This window comes from Furipterus horrens, unplaced genomic scaffold (assembly GCF_987537825.1).
Source record: "Furipterus horrens unplaced genomic scaffold, mFurHor1.1.pri manual_scaffold_6, whole genome shotgun sequence".
Lineage (NCBI taxonomy): Eukaryota > Metazoa > Chordata > Mammalia > Chiroptera > Furipteridae > Furipterus > Furipterus horrens.
In genome coordinates this window covers 75,859,149-75,886,373 of record NW_028327176.1, presented here as the reverse complement: position 1 = coordinate 75,886,373, position 27,225 = coordinate 75,859,149, and the positions used below count along the sequence as shown (strand labels likewise).

Genomic DNA, 27,225 nt, shown 5'->3' with positions numbered 1-27,225 from the left:
AACCAATGGGACGCAGGGCAGATGGTTCCATGGGCCAATGGCTTATGAAACGGGGCGGACTTTTGGTGCAGGGACTGTAGTGAAAAAGATGGCGGCGACTCTGGGACCCTCGGGTTGGTGGTGGCGGTGGCGGCAGTGTGTGCCGACTCGGGATGGGTCCAGGATGTTGCTCCTTCTCCTTTTGTTGGGCTCTGGGCAGGGTCCCCGAAAAGTCGGGGCGGGTCAGACGTTCGAGTACTTGAAGCGGGAGCACTCGCTGTCGAAGCCCTACCAGGGTGAGGCGCCCGGGACGAGGTGGTAGTGCTCGGGGAGGGCTTCAGGACCAGAGATTCTCAGTAGGGATGAGCGGCGACGGGCTTCGCGCCCCGGAAGCTGCTGGCGGTGGGAGGGGGCCCACGGGGACTCCCGCCGCTTCGGGGAGCCACGGGCCTGAAGGGCAGGGGTCAGTCCTCTTCCCATCCCCTGCCTGGCCCGGCACTTAGCGCTGCATGTTTCCAGCAGGTCGTAACTGGGCTCTCGGATGCCGCTAGGGCTAGGGGAGGTCGGTGTTGCACAGGAGGAATGTGAGAATGGGGACAAATGATGGAGGGACAGTAACAATGAGCCTGTCTCCGTATGGCAGGAGGCAGAGCTGGAGTAGAACTTGGCCAGACTGAAAAAAAAGATAAATCTGTTGCTGGTTAAAAACACCTGTTCTTCTCCATTCCAGGAACCCTATTGATGAAAGAGGCTGGTACTTTTGCTCTGTTTAGGGTTCATAGGCCCCTAGGCACAGCTTATCAACCAGGAAATTTATATAGTTGGCTACAAAGAGGACCAAATCAGTGCAGATAGCGTAATTAACACAAGTCTGTTACCCTCCTGGAGTACGGGTAGGGGAAGCAAACAAACACAAACTCCAAATGCAAGAGCATGTACACTGCTGTTAAGAGTGATTATTCACTTCGTAGATGCATGGAGTGCCTCCTCTGTGTAGATCTCTGCTAATGCTGTGGGTTATACAGACACAGTTCTCATTCTCAAGGGGCTTGTAGTCTGAGGTATCTGGTGAAGTCATGCTTGGATTGTTTAAAGAAAAAGTGATTAAACCCCAGAGGCCTGAGGGTCAAGCTATTTTTGGTTTAACTGGGGAATGTTTGTTATGGGCTACAATTTACTCACATATAAAAAGGGAAGAATGGATCGGAGTGATGGTTAACTTTGGCATAAAGTGAAAGCTCTGATGTGCCTTGGGGTCTTCACCTGAGAAGGGCTTTGTGTAAGGAAGCTGTAAAGATCGTAAGGATTTAAAATTTATGATAGAAGGTGGGAGATTGACATGAAAGAAAAAAAGATGGTGACTCCAACTTTTGGACGGCCTTGGGGAGGCTTTCTGAATGGGTTGGTGTTGAAGAGTATGAACTGATCTACTTCCTCCTTGTTAGGTGTGGGTACTGGAAGTTCCTCATTGTGGAATCTGATGGGCAACGCCATGGTGATGACCCAATATATCCGCCTTACCCCAGATATGCAAAGTAAACAGGGTGCCCTGTGGAACCGGGTGGTAAGAATCTTCCTCCCTCCTGTGTTGGTGACCTAAAAAGTCCTAGAGAGTTCACCAAGGACATATTGACTTAATTTTACTGTCTGTTCCCAGTATTCTATCTTCTGTGGATATCAAGGGTTTTCATTCCAGAGGTTATGATGACCTTCATAATGAAATCAGATATTTAGGGAAATGCTCTCTCTTGCCCTAATTATAGCAAATTACTCATTTTGATTCTGTTTTCTGAAATGTCTTCAATTCATGATTGACTTGATAGTATGACTTCTTAAAGGTTAATATCTCATGTTTAGTTTAGTTACTTTGCTTTGTAAACTAGAAGACTAGTCTTTTAAATTTATCCCAAATTTCATCCGTTTCTCCTCCCCCTTCCTTGTTATTTTCACTTTGAGGAGTCTAATTTTAAGTTTTATTTTCATATGAAAGCCACTTTGAGCCCTTGATCATTTTTTTTTTCCTTTGGACCTTTTCTAGCTACATGTCTTCCCTGAGGTATGACAGCAAGAAATGAATGCAGTATTACTGGTGTGGCTGCATTCTGATTTTGTACAAGTGTAAGACGATGCTTTCTTTTTGGTTTCCACGGCTCTTTCTGAATCTTTTACAACCACTTTCCTTCTGAGAATGCCCTTGGCATCATCCTTGAATACTTTCTCTTGCGTTCACATAAGCTAAAACTCAACTATTCCATAGTTTTCTTATCATTAGTTTTAGGTAAGCAAATCTCAGAAAAGAGCACTATTTCTTCTCCTTGTTCATGTTATGTGCAGAAAATTTTAAGGGAGCAGAGGGAGAAGGAAATTTCTAGATGAGCCATTTGCACAAGCTGGCCCCTTAACCCAGACTGTAGTGCTGAGCTCGTTCCTGGAAAGAGTGTAGGGTGGTGTGTTCTGTTAGAAGAGGTAAAGGACTGCCAGTTGAAAGACTCAGGTTCCAGATCTAGTATCATACACCCACTGTGAAGCCTAGGTGGTTAGTTAACCTCTCAGTTTTCAGTTTCTCCATTTGTCAGATGCGCTTCCTAATACTTGTTCTACTTGCCCACCAGGGTTGTTATGAGAATAGATATGAAAAAGCCATGGAAAGTTAAAATGGTTACAGAAATGCATGTTATTTTCTACATCCCTTATAAGTTTCACTGATGGAGGTCTCTGGGTTACTAAATGATTATATCTGGGGCTTGGTACTTTGCTGCAGTCTTGCTAGCTGTCTCTATATAACTCTTAGCAGCAAATCTAGTCTAGTTTCTAGTTTTCTGTCCTTTTTCAGATTTTCTGCTACCTGTATTTTTTTATAACTGGCTGTCAGAAAGGACCTTAGGATCGTTTCTGAGTTATTTGGATAGAAAGCATTGATTTGAGTGGTGGTTCTCAAGTTTGGCTGTCCACTGGAATTGATACCTGGATCCCACTCCCAGAAATAATGATTTAATTGGAATGGGGTGCAGTTTGGCCATTGGGATTTTTTAAAGCCCTCTAGGTGAACCTAACATCAGCAGAATTTCAGAACCACTGTTAGACATAGTCTTGAGCAAAACTGTATAGCATTGTGCTACACGAGGCCAGGGTAAGTGGCAGACACCTGTTGGGTCAGTATGAACCCCTCAGGCCCTGCCCTTTTCCCAGGGGCATACCCATGCATTAGCTTCCTGCCACTGAATTTCACTCTTGCCCCGAAATCTAAATGTAACAGCAGAAAGTTGAGAACCCAGAATGACAACACAGAGACTGGGTTCATCACAGTAGGGTAAGCTGTTGGAGATTTCAGGGTCGTCGTCGGCAGCCGTCCGTCTCGAGAGACGATGGTGTAGCTTCTTAAGAGTATCTGCACCACCGAGAATGGCTGTGCAGTCCGACTTGGGAGTGACACGGTATCTGTCTCCTCCCGTGTTGAATCGACATCTTGCGATGACGCTGAAGCTACAGAGCCTGGGCAGGGTAATATGGAGGGTCTGCTGTTGCCCATGCAGCAGACCCCCCCTCTCTTCGCAGCTGAAGGGTCCAAGGGAAAGACGGAGTCGATACAGCTTGGGTTCAGGTGCGCCGCAGGAGTTGCCGGTGTTGACTACAAACCGCCTTAGGGACTCCGGCTCCGGATTTTCTGTCGGGGTTTACTCCCTTAGCCTTTCCCCTGAAGAGGTATGCCGCAAGGCAGCGGAGGTTTTTTGGAGTCAGAGTTTTCCTTCTCTGATGTACCCTGACTGGAAGATCGAACCAGCGACACTTAGCTCGCAGGCCGACGCTCAATCCACTGAGCTAAACCAGCCAGGGCAGAGATTTCAGGGTACACTAGTGAATTTAGAAGTATCGGTACCCCTTTATTGGACGTACTCCTAATACTACCCCTTTTGGAAGATTTCCCAGAAATTAAACTGAAAATGATCTTGTTGCTTGAGATCCAGAACAATTTATTTGGAGAGCCTTTGGCTGGATCCCATTGTCTATCTACTCCTACTTCTCTTCTTTTTTCATGGTGAACTTTAACCAGGAGCCTTTCTCAACCAAATACCTACTCTGGTTTCTACTTGAAAGTGTTCCAAATAGTGTCAACAATAAAAATTTAAAAATAATAATTAAAAAAGAAAGTGTTCAACTATTTAGAACACTCACCTCCTTCTCCATTTTTCTAAGGTTTGTTACACAATTCAAAAATAGAAACAAGAGCCTGCCTGATTCTACCCACCTCCTTAAAGTTTTTCCACCAGAAGCTGTCCCTTTGGTGAGGGAGGGGTTGGGGTGGTTCTCCTTTGGTGCGTTTATGCTTCCTGGCCACAGGCCTGAGGTTTTGGGGGATTGTAACTTACCCTTTCTACTAGGAACTCCAGCTTGCCCCTTAGCCTGGCATAGGGCCAAGTCTAATTAATTAGAGTTGTGTATAGCATCTGCTAATTATTTCTGGAAACTTTTGCATAATGACTTCATTTTTCTTATTCTTTCACAATGAATGAGTCTTTGACCTTTCTTCAAATTCAAGTTTTTTAGAGTATTTCTGTCACAGAGGTGATCTTAAGCTGCAGGTGAGTTAATTTAACCACCTGTACTCGCTTCACTGGATTGCTGTAAGATGATAGCAGTGTCACGTGTTTTCGTGTCTTTTCCCACTTTGGAGAACTATATTGCTTCTGTTGGGAGATATTGAAGAAAATTAGGTTTATTTACTTTGTGTATTAAATCTCATATACAGTTGAATGGCTCTATCTGTATAATTTTATGACAATCACTTAGCAAGTTTTAACCCTTAGCCTCCTGATACCTGCATGTGTATTTTCCTAGTGTGTAGATTGCTGACGGGGGCTTGAGGGATTTCACATTTCATGCTCCTCATTGATCACATTGTGTCCTTCACTTCAGCCATGTTTCCTGAGAGACTGGGAGTTGCAAGTACACTTCAAAATCCATGGACAAGGGAAGAAGAATCTGCATGGGGATGGCTTGGCAATCTGGTACACAAAGGATCGGATGCAGCCAGGTATTGGGACCCTGGGTTGCCTTTGTGTAGGGTGTGAATGACCTGCTTTCTGTCTTTTTTTTTTTTTTAAGATTTTATTTATTTATTTTTAGAGAGAAGGGAAGGGAGGAAAAAAGAGAGGGAGGGAAACATCAATTGGTTGCCTCTTGCATGTCCCCAACCAGGGACCTGACCTGCAAACCAGCATGTGTCCTGATCGGGAATTAAAACAGTAACCTTTCAGTTTGTGGGACGATGCCCAACCCACTGAGCCACACCAGTCAGGGCCCAACCTGCTTTCTCATGTGCCCTCTTTTTGAGAAGGGTATGTCCCCACAATGTCAGCAATTTTCCATCTCCCTTGATGTCTGTGGATGAAGGCTGGCCTGTCTGGTCTCTAGAGTGGGATCTGAGTCCTCATAAGCAGCTGAATTTTACTCATCCCGGGTGATTCTTGATTATTAGTTCCTTCTGATTTTCCTGTGACCTGACCTGGCCTGTTGACTAGGTGAAACCACTGGCTCTTCTGAAACACTGATGATTGGGTGAGCAGATTCCTTCTGGGCATTCATAGTGACCAATCTCAGCACTCCTGAGTTCAGAGAAGAGTGTCTGTTTTTCCCTATTGTGTGGGAGCCATTGCCCCAAGTAGATGGCAGACTCCACTGACGCAGCCTGATCTCTTTTGCAACAAGAAGTGTTTGAAGCAGAATTCTTTAGGGGTGCCTCAGCAGCCATTTGGGATCAGGGAGCAGCTGTAGTGCTAAACAAGACTGCAGTGGCCTTCTCTCTTTCCCTTGCTGTCAGTAATAACTACAGCTATTTACTGGGTGCTTGTTATAGACCCTGTACTTTTCTGGGTGCTTTTACATATGTTTTCTCATCTTAATTGAGGCCTGAGAGTCATTTAAATTTTACTTTTTCCTCCATCATAGTAATAAATTATTCTTATTTCAATTCTTGGCTTTTTTTCATTGTTCATCATCTGTTCTCTCTCTCTAGGGCCTGTGTTTGGAAACATGGACAAATTTGTGGGGCTGGGAGTATTTGTAGACACCTACCCCAATGAGGAGAAGCAGCAAGAGGTAATGGCAAGTGTCAGAGATTAGGTCAGACACACAGATGTCCCTGTCCTCTGCCTCAGGAATGCTGTTCAGAAGGGAACAGAAAGACTAGGAAGTGAAGGGTTCACTCCTACGTTGTTCATCTGTCGAACTTCAAAAGTTAACATCTTTGTCAGGGTTTTTACTAGCGAGAGCTGTTTGATGATGTAATACATCACTGCTGTGTTCTCCTGTAGCTTGATCACCCTTTCCAGCACCCTTTTCTTCCTCCTCTTCTCAGACCTGAACAGCATTTCTCTTCTCTAGGTAAGGCTATCAAAGAAAATCAATGATATCTCAGGATTTTGTGAGAACCCAGTATCTGGCAGACGCTTCTTTCTTTTTGTGAGCAGACCCTAAGGGTTCTTTAGTACTTTCTTATGCTAGCAACAGGTTGGTACTCCGCCCGATGGTCCTGCCATCAGATCATGGGAAAATGATTATGACAGGTTGTTGCTGGGTGTCCTGTAGCTGAATAATACTTAGCAAGAAAGGCAGCATTGCCCAGATTTAATGGTTTTTAACATTTCCCACAGAGTTTGCCATAGAGGATGTGGAAAGTGAGACTTGAATTAGGAGAATAACCTTTTGTTGTGGGTCAGTTACCAGAGTTTCTGGGCCCCTCTTCACTCTCCCATCCCCAGGCCTTGGGAATCTTGAGCAAGAGCAACATGGTCCTTGCACTCATTAGTGCAGATGTGTGAGGATGCTGGTGGGGGAACTAGGGGATGCAAAAGGAAGAGAGCAGCAACATCTAGTTGTGGTGGTGCTGGTGGTGGTGATGGAGGTGGCAGTTGGGGAAGACTTTTTTCCAGGAAGTGACATGTACATTGAAGTCTATAGAATGAGGAACCAGTGTTTCATACTGAGGGAAAGGCATGTGTTCAGGTGATGAAGTGAGAGAAGGGACAACAATTGTGAGGACAGAAAGGGGGATTAGAGGAGATCTGGTCAAGATGGCAGTGTAGGCAGGCGTGGCTCGCCTCTTTGCATGACCACATCAAAATTACAACTAATAGAACAACCACCAGTCAGAACCATCAGAAATTGAGTTGAATGGAAGTCTGACAACTATAGAATTCAAGAAACCACATCCATCGAGATGGGTTAGAGGGGTGCACACACGGAACAGGCTGGTCTCACCCATGTGTGGTAGATAAAAATTTGGGAGGCACATCTAAGGAGCAAGGAATCCCAGCCCCACACCAGACCCCCCAGCCCAGAGTTCCAGTGCCAGGAACATAAGTCCCCACAGCTTCTGGCTGCAAAAACCAGCAGGGATTGAGTTGGCGGAAGAAATTGCTGGAACCCCAAGCACTTCCTCTTAAAGACCACACATGGACTCACCTACCCAGACTCATTCCCTCTGAGCTCCAGCACTGGGGTAACAGCTTGAAAGGCACCAGTGGTATAAAGAGAGAAACTGAAGTGTCTGACATCAAGGCGAGCAGCGGCCATTTTCCCTTTTCTAAACCCCCACCCCCACCCCACCCCCAAGAGCTGGCAAGCTAGTGCCATATCTGAGACTTCCATCAACCTGACTTAACACTGTTTGACCTGCTTTGGAGATCCTCAGAGACTGCCTCACCTAACTTATGGGCCCACCCAAGCTGCTTTTCCATATGAATGGCTGGTCTTGGCTCATGCTTCACTACTTCCTAAACCCTATCAAACAAGCAATAGCTGGCCTTAGTGAGCTCCAGGCCTGGCACTAGCAGCAGCCAACCTAGATTCACAGCTTGGCTTTGCCTGGGAATTCCCAAGCCCAGCATAAGTAGCGGCCATCTCAGATTGCTTTTAGCTCAGGCAGGTTGCCCTGGACAAAACAAAGGTGGGGGTGACCTTGGCCTGCGCCACCTGGGAAACCCCAGGGACAGCACACACAGTGGACAGCTACAGACCATGTCGGAGCACCACCACCCTGCCCCTGCACAGCTGATCCTCCACAGAGAGCGGAGGTTGGTGATCAGCGGTCACAGCCAGTACTTTCCGCTGACTGGCCTGAGTAAATCTCTCCCATTGATCTGCCAACAGCAACCAAGTTCGGGTATAAGAGGAGGGTGTACTCAGCCCACAAGAAGGTGCACCTCGAGTTCCTAGCTTGGGTGGTAGGGGAGGCTGTGCCTCTGCACCCTACAGGACACCTACTACATTAGGCCACACTACCAAGACATGGAATCAAAGCAGCTCTACCTAATACACAAAAACTAACACAGGGAATCTGCCAAAGAGAGGAGGCAAAGAACTCTGGCCCAAATGAAAGAACAGAACAAAACTCCAGAAAAAGAACTAAATGAAATGGAGATAGCCAACCTATCAGATGCAGAGTTCAAAAATTGGTGTTAAGGATGCTCAGAGAAATGATTGAGTATGGTCAGAAAATGAAGAAATAAGGTTATTCAAAGTGAAATAAAAATATGCAGGGAACCAACAGTGATGGGAAGGAAGCTGGGATTCAAACCAATGATTTGGAACATAAGGAAGAAATAAACAATCACCCAGTACAGAATGAAGAAACAAAAGTTGAAAAAAACAAGGAGGGGCTTAGGAACTTCTGGGACAATTTTAAATGTACCAACATCCGAATTATAGGGGTCCCAGAAGGAGAAGAGGAAGAGCAAGAAATTGAAAACTTATTTGAAAAAATAATGAAGGAAAACTTACCTAGCTTGGCGAAGGAAATAGACATACAAGTCCAGGAAGCACGGAGTCCCAAACAAGTTGGACCCAAAGAGGACCACAGCAAGACACATCATAATTATAACACCAAAGACTAAAGATAAAGAGAGAATCTTAAAAGCAGCAAGAGAAAAGAAGAGTTACCTAAAAGGAGTTCCCATAAGACTATCAGCTGATTTCTCCAAAAAGCAACAACAAAAAAAAACCTTGCAGGCAAGAAAGGTCTGGGAAGAAGTATTCAAGGTGATGAAAAACAAGGACCTACAAGCAAGATAACTACCCAGCAAAGCTATCATTTAGAATGGAAGGGCAGATAAAGCATTGTCTTTTTGGGTGGGTGGTGGTTTGGCTATTTAGACCAATACCAGAGCAATTTGCATGTGTGAGACTCATCTCACTCTGCACTCTGTTGAGCCAAGTATTGAAGGGTGGTGTTCCCATTAGGAGTCTATACTGAATACAGTCTATACTGTATTCTAAGGGGGTAAGTGTGTTAAAGGATTTTAATGGTGGGCACGTTAAGACTAGGTTTGCAGCCTGACTAGAATTTTAAATTTGCCTCTCTGCTTCTCCCAGAAATGAATTGTTCGAACTGTCTGGGCTTCCATTTCACCATCAGTTACTAGTAATTCTGATTTGAGAGGGCAAATCTGATGGGCTTAGTTTGTAAGGAGAGTAGCTGTTAATCAAAAAATTAATTTCAGATGATAAAAAGCAGGACTTCTTTTATGGCTAGCTGTTATGGTTCTCATTCCCAATTGCATATTGGAGTTACCTAGATAGCTTTTTAAAAGGTTGATGTCCTGGCCCAACCTTAGGGAGTCTGATTCCCTTTGTCTAAGGTGGAATTTAGGCAACTTTACTTTTTTAAGGTTTCAAAGCTTTCCAGGCAAGTCACATGTATAGCCAGGATTGAGAACCCCTGGACCATCATCAGGTCCTGTTTATTATTTGTTTATTTATTAAACACATTTTAAAATTAAAACTAAATTTAAAAAAACTAATTACATAAAGCAGTTTTTGTTTACTAGGTGACTATTTTGTCCTGGGCACTTTACAAGTACTGTCTTAATCCTCATCAGATCTCCTTATAGTCAGTATTGTTTTTCCCATTTTACCAATGAGTAAACAGAAGCTTAGAGAAATGTCTTGTTCAAGATCACAGCCAATATAAGATGAAATCCGGTCCACCTGATTCCAGAGGCCATGCTTTTAATTATGATGCTCTTTTACCTCCTACACACTGTTTTCTTCTGCAGGGTGGATTTCCTTGAGAATGGAGGCATTCACTGTTCTCATGTGATATGTGCACTTTCAGTGTATTCCTTTCTACATCCTAACAAACTAAAACTATCTTACATGTGTTTTGTTAGCAGCATGGTTTACTATGATATGATATGTAATGGTGCCAGTTATTGTTCTGTGCACTTTTACATGTATTATTTACTTACTGAAACAATACTTTGGGGTGTATATTATTTTCATCTGTACATTATGGGTAAGAAACTGTAGTCCAGAAAGGCTAAAAACCTTGTTAGTGACACAGGTAGTGGGTTTGACTCCATAGATCACAGTCTCATTATCTTCCTTTATAATTTTCAGCACATTAAGGGAAGGTGACAAACAGGGTATCTCTTAAAAACTTGCAAATGTCATGTGTAGAAGGTGTGCTGGATGAGGACAAGGAGCCAACAGGAAGGGTGTGGAACAATTCATCAAATCTCTCAAGCTACTGTAGTGAAAACATTTCTCTGGTTTCTTGTTTTGTTATCACCAGAGTGTACATGACCTTGTTGCTCGACTCATTTGGTACCATGTTTATTCCTGAGAATATACTGAGAAAACGCTAGCAACCAGTAATGCATGTAAGAAGGGGTGAAGGGAGTTCAGTATATGAGTTGAGTTTAGGCTTGGCTATCTGAAATCAGGAGAGATTGTCCAAAGTCACATAGTTTCCCTACTAATGATATAGGAATTACAGTTGAGGGGAGTAAGTCAAGAGCTTTGGTATTTGGGAGTACAGAGTACTACCTGTGCCACAGTGAGGTTGCCAGATCATAAATAGTTGTTGAAATAATACCTGAAGAAATAGAAAATCTGGATAGATCTATAAGTAATTGAATTAGTAATTTAAAATAACTCACAAAGAAAAGCCCAGAACCAGATGGTTTCACTGATAATTTCTACCAAATATATAAGGTAGCGTTAGGTCAGTTAGACTGAGCTGCAGTTGGAATTGGAACCCCCAAGTTCAGTGTGATCATGTTTCTCCAGTATTACCTCAATGAATAGGGAGACCAGGTCTATACCCTGAATAAGTTTGACTATGGGACAACAGACCTGCTCTGCCCATCCTTCTCGGTTCTTCTCAGGCGACGAATACTCTTGACACCGAATCACCATCAAGAAATGTTTCAAGATGCTGATGACCCAGCAATGGTGCCCTGTACTCTGAGAGTCCCTTACATTTCATGTCTTGCCTGCCTCCTGCTATCCCTCTTGAGACTTTCTGAAACCAAGCTCTTCAATTTGTGAGCCTTGAAGCCTTCTTACCACCCTTGCTTTCTGGAATCCAGTGTCCTCATTACCTTTGATCATGCATGTGCAAGGCAATCATGGTAGCATCACCCTTAAAGGGAACAAGTTTGAATCTGCTTTTCATATTTGACTCACTGTCAGGTTATTAAAATGATTTGAAAGAAAAAAATTAACACAGAATTCTTATCCAACCCTTCCAAAATGTAAAAGGAAGGGACATTACCAACTTTCTTTGAATTGGTATTACCGTGGCACTAAAACTAGATAAGGATGTCACAAGAAAACTACAGAACAATATCTCTTATGATTATAGATGTAAAATCTATACAAAATACTAGCAAACTAAATCCAGCAGCATATGAAAAGGATTATATGCCATGATTGGGTGTATTTATCTGAGGGATTAATGTGTGGTTTAATATCTGAGAATTAATATGATAGACCATATTAATAGAATAAAAGGCAAAAACCATTTGATCATAGTAATAGATGTAGGAAAAAAGTATATGACAAAATGTAATACCTCTTTGTGATAAGAAAAACACTCAACAGATTAGGAATAGCAGGCACTTCCTCAGCCTGGTAAAGGGCATCTGAAAACCCCCCAGATAGCATCACAATTATAAAAGATTGAAAGCTTTACCCCTAAGGTCAGGAACAAGACAAGAATTTTGCTCTTGCCATTTCTATTCAGCATAGTCCTGGAGGTTCTAGTCAGAACAGGTAGGCAAGAAAATAAAATAAAAGGCATCTAGATTGGAAAGGAAAAAGTAAAACGACTTCTGTTTGCAGTTGACATCTTGTATATAGAAAATCCTAAAGAATCCACAAACTATTAGAACTAATAAATGAATTCAGCAAGGTTGCAGGATACAAGATCAACACAGAAAAATCAATTGTATTTTTATATGTTTGCAGTGAACAATGAGAAAATGAAAGTAAAATTCCATTTATACTATTATCAAGAAGGAATAAAATGCTTAGAAATAAATTTAACTGAAGAACATGTACTCTGAAAACTATGAAATGTTGTTGAAAGAAATTAAAGGAGATCTAAATAAATGGAAAGACATCCCATGTCATGAATCAGAAAACTTAGTATTGTTAAGATGGTGACACTCCCCACATTGATCTACAGATTTGATGCAATCCCTAACTATCAGAAGCCTAGCTGGCTTCTTTGCAGAAGTTGATAAGCTGATCCTAAAATCAACAAAAATTCAAGAGAATCAGGATAGTCAATATTAATAAAGAAGAGCAAAGTTGGAGGACTCATACTTCCCGATTTCAAAACTTACGAAGGCATGGTTATAAAACTGTGGTACTGGCATAAGGACACACCTATAGATCAAAGGAATGTAATTGAAAGCCCAGAAATAAATCCTCATATTTATAAGCAATTGATTTTTGATGAAGGTGCCAAGACAATTCAATGGGAAAAGAATAATCTTTTCAACAAATGGTGTTGGGACAACTGGATATCCACAGGGAGAATAATGAAGTTTCCCCATCCTCACACCACACACTCAAAATGGGTCAAAAAACTAAAAAGCTAAAACTATAAAACTTAGAAGAAATAGGGTTAATTCTTCATGACCTTGAATTAGACAATGGTTTCTTAGATTTGATACCAAAAACAAAAGCCATAAAAGAAAAAAAATAGATGGACTTCACTCAAAAATTTGTGTTTTGAAGGATACCATCAAGGAAATGAAAGGACAACCCAGAGATTATGAGAAAATAAATTAAATCATATATCTAATAAGGGACTGGTAATAGTTCTTTATATATTCTAGATACAATGCAATAATGAAAGAGACAACCCAATTGAAAAATGGTCAAAACATCTGAGTAGATAATTTCCCAAAGAAGATACACAGATTGCCAATAAACACAGGAAAAGATGTGCAACATCTTAACCATTAAGGACATACAGATGAAAACCACAATGAGATGCCACTTCACACTCAGTTATATGACTAAAATGGAAAAACCAGATTATAACAAGTGTTGATAAAGCTGTGGAGTAATTGGAGCCCTCATGCACTGCTGGTGGGAATGTCAAATGGAGCAGTTATTTTGGAAAACAGTTGGGCAGTTCTCAAATGGTTAAACATAGAGTTCACATAATCCAGCAATTCCACTCCTATGTATTTACCCAAGAGAAATGAAAACGTGTCTACATTAAAAACTTTTATCTGAATGTTCATAACAGCATTACTCACGATAGTCAAAACATGAATACAACTCAAATGGCCATCAACTGATGAGTGGATAAGCAAATGTGATATATCGTTACAATGGGGTATCTTAGCATTGAAAAGAAGTGAAGCATTGATATGTGCTCCAATGTGGATGACCCTTGAAAACATGCTAAATGAAAGAAACCAGTCACAAAAAGATGACGTTTTATGGTCACATATATTTGTCCAGAACAGGTAGATCTATAGGAACAGAAAGTGGATGAATAGATGCCTGAGACTGGCTAGGGGGTAGGAGTGGGGAGAGTGACTGCTAGTGGGCACAGGGTTTCTTTGTGGAGCAATGAAAATGTCCTAAAATTCATGGTGGCAATCACAATCTTAACTCTGAATATACTAAAAGCCAATGAGTCACACTTTAGGTGAATGGTGTTGTATGTGAACTGTATCTTAGTATTGCTATTTTGTGAAAATGTTGATTAAAGCAAGGCTTAATCATCTTTTCTTGGCGCTGTGAAGTCATCAGCTGATGGTCATGGTTCCTCCTGAGAGCCCAGATGTTGGTGAAAAGTTGCAGGGAACTCTTATAGCGGGAGTGTCTCTTTTCAGTTGAAATACAAGTAAGATGACAAGAGGCCTTCTGGAAGAAGAGGACAAAAGTGCAGCCCTTTTCAGCCTTGACCCTTCATTCTTCCTAGAGACAGACATTGGGGCCTCACTCCCTGGAGGTGAGACAACTGGAAGGAGAGTAGGGAGAAAGCTCACTGCTCTTCCCAGGTCAGGCCATCTTGGAAGTTGAGTTTGAGGCACCCCCCCCCCCATGTTTTTAAAGTGATTATTTTTTCCTCCTTTGAAGCTGCAAGAAAATTAACAATACTGTGCCATCCAGTGTAAAAACACATTCCCTTGATGAAGACACTGATCTCTCTTGGTCTCTTTATTGTTGGCAGAGAGAATCTTTACATTATTAAAGGAACTTCATAACTTCTAAAATCTCTTATCCAACATGGATGTGATACAGGGTTTTTGTTTCAGTCTCAGGTGAGGTAGTGTTTTCCAAGATACTCTTGGAAAGTAGGTGTGGGGAGTATTGGCAGACTAATGTGAGTAGGCATTGAGGCTGAGCTTCGTTGTTAACAGCTAGTTTTTGAGGAAAGTAGAAATGTCTGGCTTTCTGCTGGAATTTGAGTGAAGGTGAAGAGAAGGTAATGTTTCTTTTCTGAGACTGAAATAGGGAGAGAGGAAGGAGAGAAAGCAAGAGCCCATGCTTAGCTCTGGGTTAATTTTTTACCTTTGGTTTTTGACCCTTTTGAGAATATGATGGAAGTGGTGGGCCCAATGGAAGATGCAGGTACAGAGGATTTTACATACAATTTTAAGAGGTTTGTGAACTCTTCAAAGTAGAACTGTAGACAAAATCTCATTAACAAGACATATTCGTATACTATCAGATTGATGGGCAGCAGTGAAATGGAGGAATACATATTAGGCTGTATTCTGAACCTTGGCAATTATAACGAGGGTAGATGAGTTATGGACTTAAGTGTTTGGCATTTGGTCATACCTCAAGTTTAATGCTTTCTGATTTTAGAACACTTTATTGAAGTCCCCAAATTACATTATTTGGATTTGTTCTAGTGGGGTCATAACTAAGATAAATGGGATTAAAATCAGCCCACGAGTTTAAGAGATCACGGTAGTGTTCATAAATGTGAAAGTCTTTCGGGCCGTCAGCTGGTTGGTGGCACCCCTTTCATGTGTCCTCAGCTGAGGAGCTTTAAGACTTAGGGACAGAGTCCCTAGTATAGGTTAATAGTAGTTTGGGGGCTTAGGCAGCAGCAGCCTTCTCATGCTGCCCAGTAAAGTGAGAATCTCACTGATACTCTTGTAGGATGGGTATTGCTGAGCTACCCTGTCACCTTTGTATCCAGATTTCTGCATACAGGGTTAGCTGGGTGAAGATTGCTGTAGGACCAGCAACTTACAAAGTTCTGAAAGCTTGAAAAATGTCTGTCTGTAGAAGAGACAGTGTGTTCCATTAGTGGTCCAAGGGGAGGATCAGATGGAGGTGTGAAGGGAAATGGTATGGAAGAGGCATTTGTTTGTTCTTATTTTTATATAAAAGCTCATTATAGAAAAATCAGAAGAGGCTAAAACAAAAGCAAAGCGTATAAACATCTTTTTAAAAATAAGACATTGCATTACATGAACATACTGTTTTTTACAACTTTCATTTAAAAATTTTTAGATACATAGAAAAATTGAGAATATGGCAAATACTAGCTACAGATGAATCTTTTTAAAATTTTGGCATAGTTTCAGACTTCGTCGTCGGCAGCCGTCCGTCTCGAGAGACGATGGTGTAGCTTCTTAAGAGTCTATCTGCACCGCCGAGAATGGCTGTGCAGTCCGACTCGGGAGTGACATGGTATCTGTCTCCTCCCGTGTTGAATCGACATCTTGTGATGACGCTGAAGCTACAGAGCCTGGGCAGGGTAATATGGAGGGTCTGCTGTTGCCCATGCAGCAGACCCCCCCTCTCTTCGCAGCTGAAGGGTCCAAGGGAAAGACGGAGTCGATACAGCTTGGGTTCAGGTGCGCCGCAGGAGTTGCCGGTGTTGACTACAACGTCAAACCGCCTTAGGGACTCCGGCTCCGGATTTTCTGTCGGGGTTTACTCCCTTAGCCCTTCCCCTGAAGAGGTATGCCGCAAGGCAGCGGAGGTTTTTTGGAGTCAGAGTTTTCCTTCTCTAATGTACCCTGACTGGAAGATCGAACCAGCGACACTTAGCTCGCAGGCCGACGCTCAATCCACTGAGCTAAACCAGCCAGGGCAAGTTTCAGACTTACTGATAAGTTATAATACAACAAAGAATTCAGAGTGCTCTTTACCCAAATTCCCCAAAAATGTTAATTTTTTACTATGTTTGCTTTGCCTTTTCTTTTACTTCTTTGTGTCTATGTATATTTTTCTGAACTATCCCAATACTTAGAAGTAAATTTCCTTCATGATGTTCTCTTAATCCTAAATACTTCACTTGTTTTTCTTAAACACATGGAATTCTTTTACATAACCACAGCACAGTGATCAAAATCAGGAATGTAATAGTGATACTATTACCTAAACTACTGAACTTAGTCAGATTTCACCAGTTGTCAAAATGTGTCCTTTATGGCAAAAGAAAATCCTAGATGCTCTGTTGCATTCGGTTGTTGTTTCTTTCCTTTAATCTGGAACCATTCTTCAGTGTTTCTTTGAGTTTCAGGGTAGAGACCTAGTTTTTTTTGTTTTTGTTCTTGTATCTCACAGTATATACTAAGCAATTTTCCATATTGGTAGATACTGAGAGCAGTGTAGCTCTTACTGAATAACTGAGCCAGGACTCTGGGGCCAGACTACCTATTTCAAATGCTGGTTTCAATACCCGGTACCTGTCTTCTCTTAAACAACTTTTCTTACCTCTGAAATGCGGGTACCAATACGGTAATTAAAGGAATGCATAAGTGCACATTACTGATACAGTGCCTGTCACAGTGTAAGCTCTCAGAAAATGCTAGTGTTCTTTTCACCAATAAGTGACATTCACAGGGGACATTTGGCAGATATATTGGCAGTAGCCGGTGTGGCTCTGTTCTCTCCTACCCTGCTTTTCTTCATATTTATCTAGGTTCAGAGAACAAACTTGGCCAGGTTACTCAACTGCAGGATGGTTTAGTAGGAAAAACTGTCCCAAAGAGTAGCTAGTGAGTGCTGCCAAGTTCATGAGCTCGTATTGGTTGGTAACAGTTTCACTAGTCTTAAGAGTTCTTAGAGTAAGAACAGAAAGGTGACTTTTGATAGTTGCTAACTGTTTTAGTGTGACATTACATAGTTAATTCTTTTTGGTGTATTAAAATGTTTTTAAAATGATGTTTATAAAAAACTGATGTTTATAAAGATGGTTGCTTATTTTGTCATTATTGTATTTAATATATTTAATAGGTCATAAAAGTATCAAAGGCAAACCTGTTAACCCCCAAAATACTTTGAAAGATTTTACTGGTCCATGACAAGCCAGTGGTCTGGAATTACTGTTCTAAACAATGTATGTTTGGCTTTGTGCTAATACACAAGTACCTGTGAACAGTATTTCTATCCAGAAATTCATTAATTTAGTCATGGATTGAATGAACATTTTTTGACTCCCTCCTGAATATGCGATACTGTACCAGATGCTTTACATGTCTCATTTCATCTTCATAATTAACCCTGTGAGCTGTATGTTTTTTTCCCTCCTTCTAGTGAGGAGGTAGAATCTCAGAGATGATGGAGTTCACCCAAGGTTATGCAGCCAGGAGTGGTATGACTGCAGTTAGAAACTGGCTCTCCCTGGTGACAGAGGCCTGTTTGCTCTTTTCTCTCCATTGGTTCACAGCTCATTTGCTTCAGACCTGTGGAATTTTAGCATAGGTTTCATAAATCCACAAGTTCACGGGTCTCCTTCCAATCGAGATATGCTGAAGATACAATTATATTTAGAGAGCTTTTTTTTAAAAGTGACCTTGTAGTACAAAATGGGAAAGCATTTCTCCACCCTACAGACAGCTATTTGTAACAGCTATTTGTACAATAGCAGGAGTTCCTCATTTTTGGTGACTCGAGTTAAGAATGAAATTGCCACCTTTGCCTGTGATTCTTCAGCCTTTGGTTCTAGCTACACATAGGCTGCCTTCCAAGGAAAGGAAATTGCTGCCGTGTGGTATTAGTGGGTACAAGGAAACACTTCACAGTCTCCTGACTGGACATAGGAAATAAGATGCATTTGTTTATTTGTTTGTTTGCTTAGTTATTTATTAGAGAGAGGGGAAGGGAAGGAGAAAGAGAGGGAGAGAAATATTGCTGTGTGAGAGAAACATTGATTGGTTGTCTCTCGCACACCCCCCAACTGGGAACCTGGCCCACAACCTAGGCATGTGCCCTCACTGGGAATCAAACCGGCGATCTTTCAGTTCACAGGCCGGCACTCAATTCACTGAGCCGCATAAGCCAGGGGCAAAGTTGGAGGCCAAGTCATGAGCTGCTGAAGGAGACAGACTTCAGCTCTAAAGCTGTGGGGCTCTGTCTAGTGCAGTGTTTCTTAAATATGGCCGTCTGTGCTGCTTTTTAAAAAATAAACCTGTTCCCTACTCTAGACCTACTGAGGGACGCACATGTATGTGCAGCTGAAAACCTCCCCAAAGCAATCCTGAGGACCAGGTTACCTCTGACTGCATGATTGAATGCCACAGCAGCCTTGGGAAGAGTAAGGTTAAGGACAGTTCTAGGCAGTCTCTTGAGTCACTACATGAAGCAAGCCTTGGGATTATCAGAGCTCCCCGGGGCATTTTTAATTCCTTCCTTATCCTCGCTGTTCATTGAAGTTAGGAGCTTTCTTGTCAAACCCATTTCTATAAAATGTTAGATAAGCATACTCACAAATCTGTTGTTCTAGATCAGTGGTTTTCAACCTTTTTCATCTCAAGGCACACATAAACTAATTACTAAAATTCTACGACACACCAAAAAATACATTTTTTGCTGACCTGACCATAAAAACAATAGGTAAAAGTTTGATTCATTCATACCAGATGGCTGTTGTTGTGTTGGCTGCTCTTGTTTTTTTATTTGACAATCTAAGAGAAAAGAAGTCAGTGCCCCTGACTCAATAGTTATATATTGCATGTTTTAAAAATTCTTGCAGCACACTGGTTGAAAATAGCTGTTCTAGATGGTAGTTGTAGAAGAGTAGTTTTTGGCAGTCTGGTCATTCACTGATTCATTTCGTCTCTTGCTGTAGCCCTGTATGCATCCCCCCAGTAGCCTGAGAGGAAAACGGCTGGGAGCTGCTCTGATGCCCACCTTGAACTCCTTACTGTGGCCACTAGAGCCCAGTGGGATCTGGCTTCTGCCTCAGCTCACACCAGCCTCTTCCTCACTAGCTGAGTTTCAGACAGCCATGTCTTCTACGAATATGCCAAACTCATTCTGCTTTTGGGGGACTCCCTTTAACTAACCTTCTGGGTCTCGGCTCAGAGGTTGACTCCTTACCAATCTGTATTGTATCACCTCTTCTGTTTTCATCATAGCGTTTGTCACTGTCTGAAATTTTGTCATCTGTCTCTTCCACTCTGTAATCAGCTCCATGAGAGCAGGTTCCTGTCTATGTTGTTTCCCATCAAACTCAAAGCATCTGGAATAGTGCCTGGCAGGGAATAGGGGCTCAGGAAGCGTCAGAGGAAGGAACGCTTTGGGCTCTACATCCTCATGCTCCTTTGCTGCAAGGCAGGGCTGCGCTGACTCTGCGTTGGTATCTCGTTGCTAGAACTATAGCAGTTTTCTGGAATAAAACTAAATGCCCTTGAGCCATCTGTCAGGTTGCATTGCTCCCACAGAGCTTTTCCTTGCCCACATGTTGTAGGTTAGAGTGACAACAGCTATTTGGAAATATATATCCATAGGCTCAACTAGAAGGTAAATGATCCCTTAGGATTAGTATTAATTTCACAGTCTCTCAAGTGCTGGACTGTTTATCTTATGGGCACTAGCCATATTCTGAGATCCTGGGCAGTAAAGGACATCTTTTTCTCTTTTTTTCTTTCTTTAGATTTTATTTATTTTTAGAGAGAGGGGAAGGGAGGGAGAAAGAGAGGGAGAGAAATTTCAATGTGCAAGAGAAACATCAATCCATTGCCTCTCGCACACCCCACCTGGGCCCTGGACCACAACTCAGGCATGTGCCCTGACAGGGATGATGCCTAACTTCTGAGCCACACCAGTCAGGGCAAAGGACATCTTGATTTGGAAGAACTTAGCTCTGTTTGTCACTCCTGTCTCTCCCCTTGCTATAGAAATACTGCTGTCTGGGTACCAACTTGTGGCCTCACTTCTTGACTCTGAGACAAGTGGAGCATGTTTGGATAGTGTACTGCTGTGTGTTTTATAAAGCTTCTGAAAGCTTTATGACCCTAGAGAGGTCTTCCTAGAGGACCTCTTTGAAAATCTGGTGATAGTAACACATCCTCTCCTCAGAAAATATATAAGCACCAGTGCATATAATTTTTGCCGATAATTTTGAAGGGCTTAAGAACTTGAATGCCCTCCATGGACACCGAATTTCTGTTCGGGGGTTGAGATGGGTTTGCTTTTCCACCACAGCTGGGTCTTAGCTCTTCCATTGCTGTTTCTTTCTGACTTGGTCTCCTGTCTTCTGTGCCTTCTCTTGTTTTTAAACCTGTTGGACCCTCTCAGGCCCAGAAGAGACGATATTCTCCAGGAGTCCAGGTACCCAGTTTTTGACCCACCATGGCCATCATTTATTCCCTGTGTGTTCATCCAATATTTGCTACTGTTAAGTATCCATGTGGCTACTGTCTCAAGAGTCACCAGTCTCTGATTTTGAGTGCACCTTCACCTTGCATGTTGACTGTTCGGGATGGTGTGGAACTCACTGAGTGGCATGTGTCATGTGACCTCTCCTTTCATCTACACTGCCTAGCACTGGGTTTGCTCTGGAATGGTTAGCTCATCATTTCTAAGGAAGAAATTGCTCCTACAACTCTATTGGAGAGAGGGCCTCTGAAGTAGGTGGGGAAATGGGTGGGATCTGGGGAAACTTGCAGCAGAAGAACTTTGCCCTGTATATTATTGGGAGACGTGTGTGACTGAAGCGCAAGTGGACTGGAAGGTTTTTTGGATAAGAACAGTCATTTTGGCTGGAGAACACCATCCAGCAGCCTGGTTCTGGCAGTGCTCTTTCTGAGTCTTAATCCATTTAGCATCATGTGCTTATAGGATTTTAGAATTTGAAAGGAGCTACCTGAATGGAACGATTTCCCTGATCAAACAGGTATTTTCAGAATGCCTGTTGTGTGCAAAACGCTTACACTTTGGGGGACGGGAGGAAACGGGCCAAGGTGGAGACATGTAAAGGAGCATAATAAATTATTTTTTTCTTAAAGAAGTTGACATGGCAGTGGGTAGATAGGTAATATGCAAAAAAAGAAAGCCGCTAGTCTGGGGCAGAATACCAGTACAAAATGGTGATCTCTGGGAGGAGATTACAGTCAAACTCCCGAGCCTTAGAGGAGGAGTCCTGAAGTCAAGTACACAGTTCAGTCGCTTCCTGGGCTGTATCCCTTGAGTGTGGGTTGTAGTGGGTTGTTAATGACGAGGCCGGGCTGTTTGGTCACTGTAAGGTGCTCAGCTTGTATGTGCACAATTTCTGTTGCTGTTGGTACAGGCATTCCTAAGAGTACTTCCTTACTATCCTCTGCTTTTCCTTCCTTGCTTTCCTAGCGGGTGTTCCCCTACATCTCAGCCATGGTGAACAATGGCTCCCTCAGCTATGATCATGAGAGGGATGGGCGGCCGACAGAGCTGGGGGGCTGTACAGCTATTGTCCGCAATCTCCATTATGACACTTTCCTTGTGATTCGCTATGTCAAGAGGCATTTGACGGTAAGTCCCTGTTCTGAACCAATATGGCTGTTTAGCTCCTGCTCCCGTGGCCTGCCCCTGATTTCTCTTCTCTTTTTATTCAAGGTAATGATGGACATCGATGGCAAGCATGAATGGAGGGACTGCATCGAGGTGCCTGGGGTGCGCCTGCCCCGGGGCTACTACTTTGGCACCTCTTCCATCACCGGGGATCTCTCAGGTACTGCCGCATGCCCTTCTTATTTGGCCTGACTGAGGTTACATCTTGGTAGCCAGGCCTTGGCGAGGCTTCTCAGAGGAGACAGTCAGACAAGCAGGACTCTGGGAGTGCTTATCTTCATGTATTCTCATGCCCAGATTCCTTAAGACCCCAGGCGATGGTTGGAGCTATGGGACAGTAGTTTGCCACTTCATGGAGCCAGCTCTCCAGCCTGTGTTTTAAGTTCCACACTTTTCTGTTTCTGGCACCACCTTTCTAGTCCGCTCTCTCTCTTTCCCTTCTTAACATGCTCAGTTTCCCCTTCTCTTAACAAGGCTTCTCCGTGACTCTGCCTTCCCTTTTCTGACTAACACTCCAGCCGTCCTTTGTGCTCAGACTTCTGACTGTTGTATGTGGAGATGCCACTGTTTCCAGCCATCCCCCTCTGAACATGCTGCCCTGGACCTGCGTCTCTGCTGTACTGTTAGCATGCTCCTAGTGGAAGTTACCTCTGTGTCCTGGCTGTGTGTGGCCCCCTATTCTCAGTCCTTGCTCTGTGTTCTCTCTTCAGCCCTTGTTTTTCTTTCTTTAGAGAGAGGAGGAGGGAGGGAGAGAGAGAGGAAGAGAAGCATTGATGTGAGAGAGAAACATTGATTGGTTGCCTCTTTTATGCACCCCAACGGGGGCTGAACCCACAACCCAGGCATGGGCCTTGAATAGGAATTGAACCCGTGACCTTTTGGTTATGGGATGGTGCTTCAACTAACTGAGCCACACCAGCCAGGGCTCTTCAGTTCTGACCATTTTCCCTGAGGGTCTTGCCTGCCAATACAGATGTGGCACCGACAGTACCTGCTGTTTCTCCTTTCCCGTCTGTTCAGGACTTTCTTTCTCCTTGTCCAGATTTGTGGCTTCTCTTATTCTTTTTAAAAATTAATTATTTATTTTTTAAAGAATGCTGAAGGGAGAGAAACATCAATAGGTTGCCTCTCGTACATGCTCTGACTGGGGGACGGAACCCGCAACCCAGGCATGTGCCCTGACCGGGAATCGTACCAGCAACATTTCACTTTGTGGGAGGACGCCAACCAACTGAGCCACATTGGTCAGGGCTTGATTTGCGGTTTCTCTTCATTTGCTTGTTTTCACTGTTGGCTTTAGCCCCAATCATAACATTATTTAAGAAGAGGTAAAGAACTGAACACATGGATTTTTAAAAATTCATAATTTATTATGAATAAAGCTAATATGAAACAGAGTTTTTTTCCGGCAGAAGGGAAGGACGAATACTCACCTGAGTGGACAGCAGCTCTTGGGTCCCAGCCATCGTAGCTAAGAGAACCGGGTTCAGTAAGGCCATGCTTTAGTTTTTCAAGAGAAACTGGAACCTGGATTTCTAAAGTGAAATCTGATTTTTAAAATCCTGGCTTTTTTAAAAAAATTCAATTTTATTTAAAGATATATTTTCTATAGACTAGAAGTACATAGTTTGAAGAGTTTTGACAAATATGTACACCTATGTCCTCACTTCCACAGTCAAGATACAGAGTGTATCCATCACTGCAAGAAATTCCCTGTGCCCCTTTGCAGCGTTCCTCCCTCACCCTCTGCTCTGGCAGCTGGGTTCTAACTACTGTGCAGACAGGCTTAAGCTGTGGAACGGAGCTCACCTTGGCTCAGGGACAGGAGCCATAAGCTTGAGATCTTTGCTATGTAATCATGTTATATGATTCAAGTTGAAAGAGGTATCCTTGTCTGCTTCGCATTTTCCTTTGAATTTATAGGTTTCTAGGAGTTATCCATTAACTTCCTGGTGTACTTTTCAATGGGAAGTTGTTCCCAACTGATAGAAATGACCAAAGAGAATACGTACAGTCATTTTTTTGTTTATCCTAAGGAATCCTTTGCTCAAGGTTTTTGGTGATAATGCCTAGGTTAGTAAGTCTGTGTTCTCTGCCCAGAGGTTGTCCCTAAATAGAAATTGTGTCTTTCTTATTGATATCTTCTTACTGTTATGCATTGGATTGTTGAAAATGGCTGAGAAAGCTGGGACATATTCCAGATGTCCCAGCCTTTAGTGCCCCACATTGTGAGGAGCATTGCCCTGGCTTTCTATTCTGTCTATGGTTCAGACTCAGTCCTGACAGTGAAAATATCTAATTGAAGGCAAATCCAGATTTTCCTATCTAGGAATCCACTAAATATTCTAAGAGTCCAAGCAGGTGTAGATGCCATCCTAGTATTAGAAATGGCAAGAAACTGAGTCCCTGGTAACCAACCAAGTAGCCATGAGCTCTATGGCATTCAGATTTGTGGTCTCTTAATACCAGTCTCCACTGAGAGGAATGAGCTTCTTGGAGAAGTGGCAGATCTGAGGCAAGACATGTATAAGTGGGAACTTCCCAGGAAAGCAAGGAAAATATCAAAAACTTGTGGGTTCATGTAAAAAGACTCAGAAGCCAACTTGAATAGGCCTCCTTTGGACCAAAATGGGTGGAGCTGAGCATCAGTAGGCTGTACAACCTCAGTGTGTTAAAATACACCAATGTGTTTGAATCGATGGGTTTATAATGATTCTTTAAAAGGAGGGAGAGAAGAATTGAGTCCCTAATTCCTGGGTCCTTTCTCTGGTGATTGTTAATAAGATACAGGGTCACAGCTATAAGGAGCCACAAAGCATTAAGCCTAGTCAGGAAGGGAAATGTGCTGTTCCTTGCCTGTAGCTGTGCCCTGCATGCAGCCATCAAACCGCTGCCACCAGGACGCCCTTTCCTGTCTTTCACTTGGGTCGTTCCCATCAAAGGGAAGCTCAGTGCTGCTGGTTCTCCTCTCACTGTCCTAGAATGTTTTACACATCATGGGGGATTTCATTCTTGTATTATCTCTAAATGTGTAAATTGTATAGGTAATGCTTGTGGATAAACATTTTCAATATGGCATAGTATAGAATATTCCTGTTCCTTATTCTTATTAGAAGAGAAAACAAAGAAGTTGCAATTATTTTTTCTAAGGTCACTGCTAGTTAGCTGTAAAATGGAAGCTTGAGCCAAGATACTCCAAGATACCTGTTTTTGAGGGGGCTTGAGCAATCCTTGTTCTTTTTCCTTTAGACAACCATGATATTGTTTCCCTGAAGCTATTTGAACTGACAGTGGAGAGAACCCCAGAAGAGGAGAAGCTGCACCGAGACGTGTTCTTGCCCTCGGTGGACAACATGAAGCTGCCTGAGAGTGAGCACAGGGACCCTGGGGAACGACTATGGTGGGAGAGGAGCCGCAGTACTGGGGGAGCACTGAGTACAGCTTGCTGCACTGTCTCCTCTCTGTCCTTCCGCTGAGGAATATGGAGCACTGGCACCTGCCTGTCACTTGTCTTCAGGTTACAGATGAGCAGGAGGAGGCTGCTTCGTTTTCAGATTAAGGCATCTGGAAAGGGGGAGTCTGAGCTCTGGCTTCCAAGAAATGGGCATTGGATCCTGGGGGCTTAATAGCTTGTTGGGTGGTCTTTCCCAATAGGGTGGGCTCCCTGATGCTAACTGGCTTCTCTTACTTCCTCAGTGACAGCCCCGCTGCCGCCCCTGAGTGGCCTGGCCCTCTTCCTCATCGTCTTCTTCTCTCTGGTGTTTTCTGTATTTGCCCTCGTCATTGGAATCATACTCTACAACAAGTGGCAGGAACAGAGCCGAAAGCGTTTCTACTGAGCCCTCCTGTGGCCGGCCACCAGCCCTGTGGGTGTCACCATGAGGTGTGAGAGGAGCAGGTGCTATCCCAAGCACACAGCCCAGCAGCCTTCTCCAGGCTCCGGCAGCTGGTCTGTTCTATCACTGGAGCTTTAAATGCAGGGACACTGTGTTCCCATGGTCATCCTTGGGGACCTCTGACTCTGGTTCAGGAAGCCCATCCACCCCAGGGCAACGCTGCTGTGACGTGCCTTTCCCTGCACTCTGTCCACTGGGAGCTCAGAGGGGTGGGTGCAGTATCTGCTGTTATGATGCCAAGATCACAGAAAAGAACTTCATTGCCCAGGCTGCCTTGGTGTGGGACTCAGGACCCTCATGCTTCTCATTTAAATCTGCAAAGAATGGAAAAATGATAACTCCTTATACCTTCCCAATAGCCATTCATTGTTTTTTGCTTTTTGTCTAAGCCTCTGTTCACCTGAGGAGCTCCCCTTGGAAATCTGGATGGAAACTTCTTCCCTACTTTGCCTTCCTCTCCCTCCTTTTATTGTTCTCTCCAATTGCAGCCTGAGCATGAGAAGACATTTGATGCCTCTCTGTTGGGGCCTGGGGCTGAAGACATATTTCACTGACCCTCATTAGGTGTCCACAGGGAAAGGGCTTTCTGCTTTGGCTCGCTGCTCTGGCCTCTGCTTGTCAGTGTGGATCCTGGTTCTGTTGATGTGGTTGTGACCTTCCCAATGCTACCATTAGGCCCTCAGTCATGTTTGGCTGGCATTTGGTTTACAAGTCAAGAGAATCCTGGAAGATCTCATGGATGAAATGGAATTAACTGTGACACTGACCTGCTCCAGGTTTTGACACCAAAAGCAACATTTGTCTTGTGATCTGACCATGTGGAGATGTTTCTGGAGCATCTGGAGCCTGCTCAGCTGCATGTTTTGTGTCTGTCATGATCTTTGGAACCCTACTTGGAGTGTTCAGAATGTAAGGAAGCTTTCTTCATACAGACTTGGCCTGGATATTCCCCAGGAGGAAATCTGGCTTTTTCCGAATGGATAAGAAACAGTTGCTGTTCTCATGTTGCAAATCTGGGGTCAGTAGGCCCTTGTCATCTGTGCCTGGAAGCGTTCATTGTCATTGAGCAACATTCTGAGTGCACCCTCAAGGGGTCAGCCCATATTCCACTGCCTTATCTGACAAGGGGTCACACACTGTTCTGCTCACCTGTCTGCCTGTGATAAAATTGGCTAATAGAGGGCCCAGAACTTCTGTAGCCTAAGGGAAATTTGTAAAATGGCTGATGGAAACCAAACACGACCTTCTGACTCGGTGCTCTTCCTTCTAGAGGTGGCTTTGGGGGAGGGTCCAGGCCTCAGGA

The 27,225-nt window shown here is 43.3% G+C and overlaps 1 protein-coding gene and 1 pseudogene across 4 annotated transcripts; both read left to right on the top strand.

Moving 5' to 3' along the window:
- Positions 1-80: 80 nt before the first annotated feature.
- On the top strand, positions 81-27,164 carry LMAN2L (lectin, mannose binding 2 like). 4 transcript variants are annotated; one of them, XM_090281832.1, is made up of 9 exons: positions 81-275; positions 1,425-1,543; positions 4,894-5,011; positions 5,993-6,075; positions 20,779-20,811; positions 21,826-21,987; positions 22,072-22,186; positions 25,276-25,395; positions 25,723-27,164. In XM_090281832.1, the coding sequence occupies exons 1-9, from the start codon at positions 89-91 to the stop codon at positions 25,863-25,865; spliced, it is 1,080 nt and encodes a 359-aa protein (XP_090137958.1). In that variant the 5' UTR covers positions 81-88; the 3' UTR covers positions 25,866-27,164. The 4 variants fall into 4 exon arrangements, with proteins under 4 accessions (XP_090137958.1, XP_090137959.1, XP_090137960.1 ...); XM_090281833.1 differs by lacking the exon at positions 20,779-20,811; XM_090281834.1 differs by lacking the exons at positions 20,779-20,811; positions 21,826-21,987.
- Positions 11,035-11,388, top strand: LOC150006556 (H/ACA ribonucleoprotein complex subunit 3 pseudogene; annotated as a pseudogene).
- Positions 27,165-27,225: the final 61 nt, after the last annotated feature.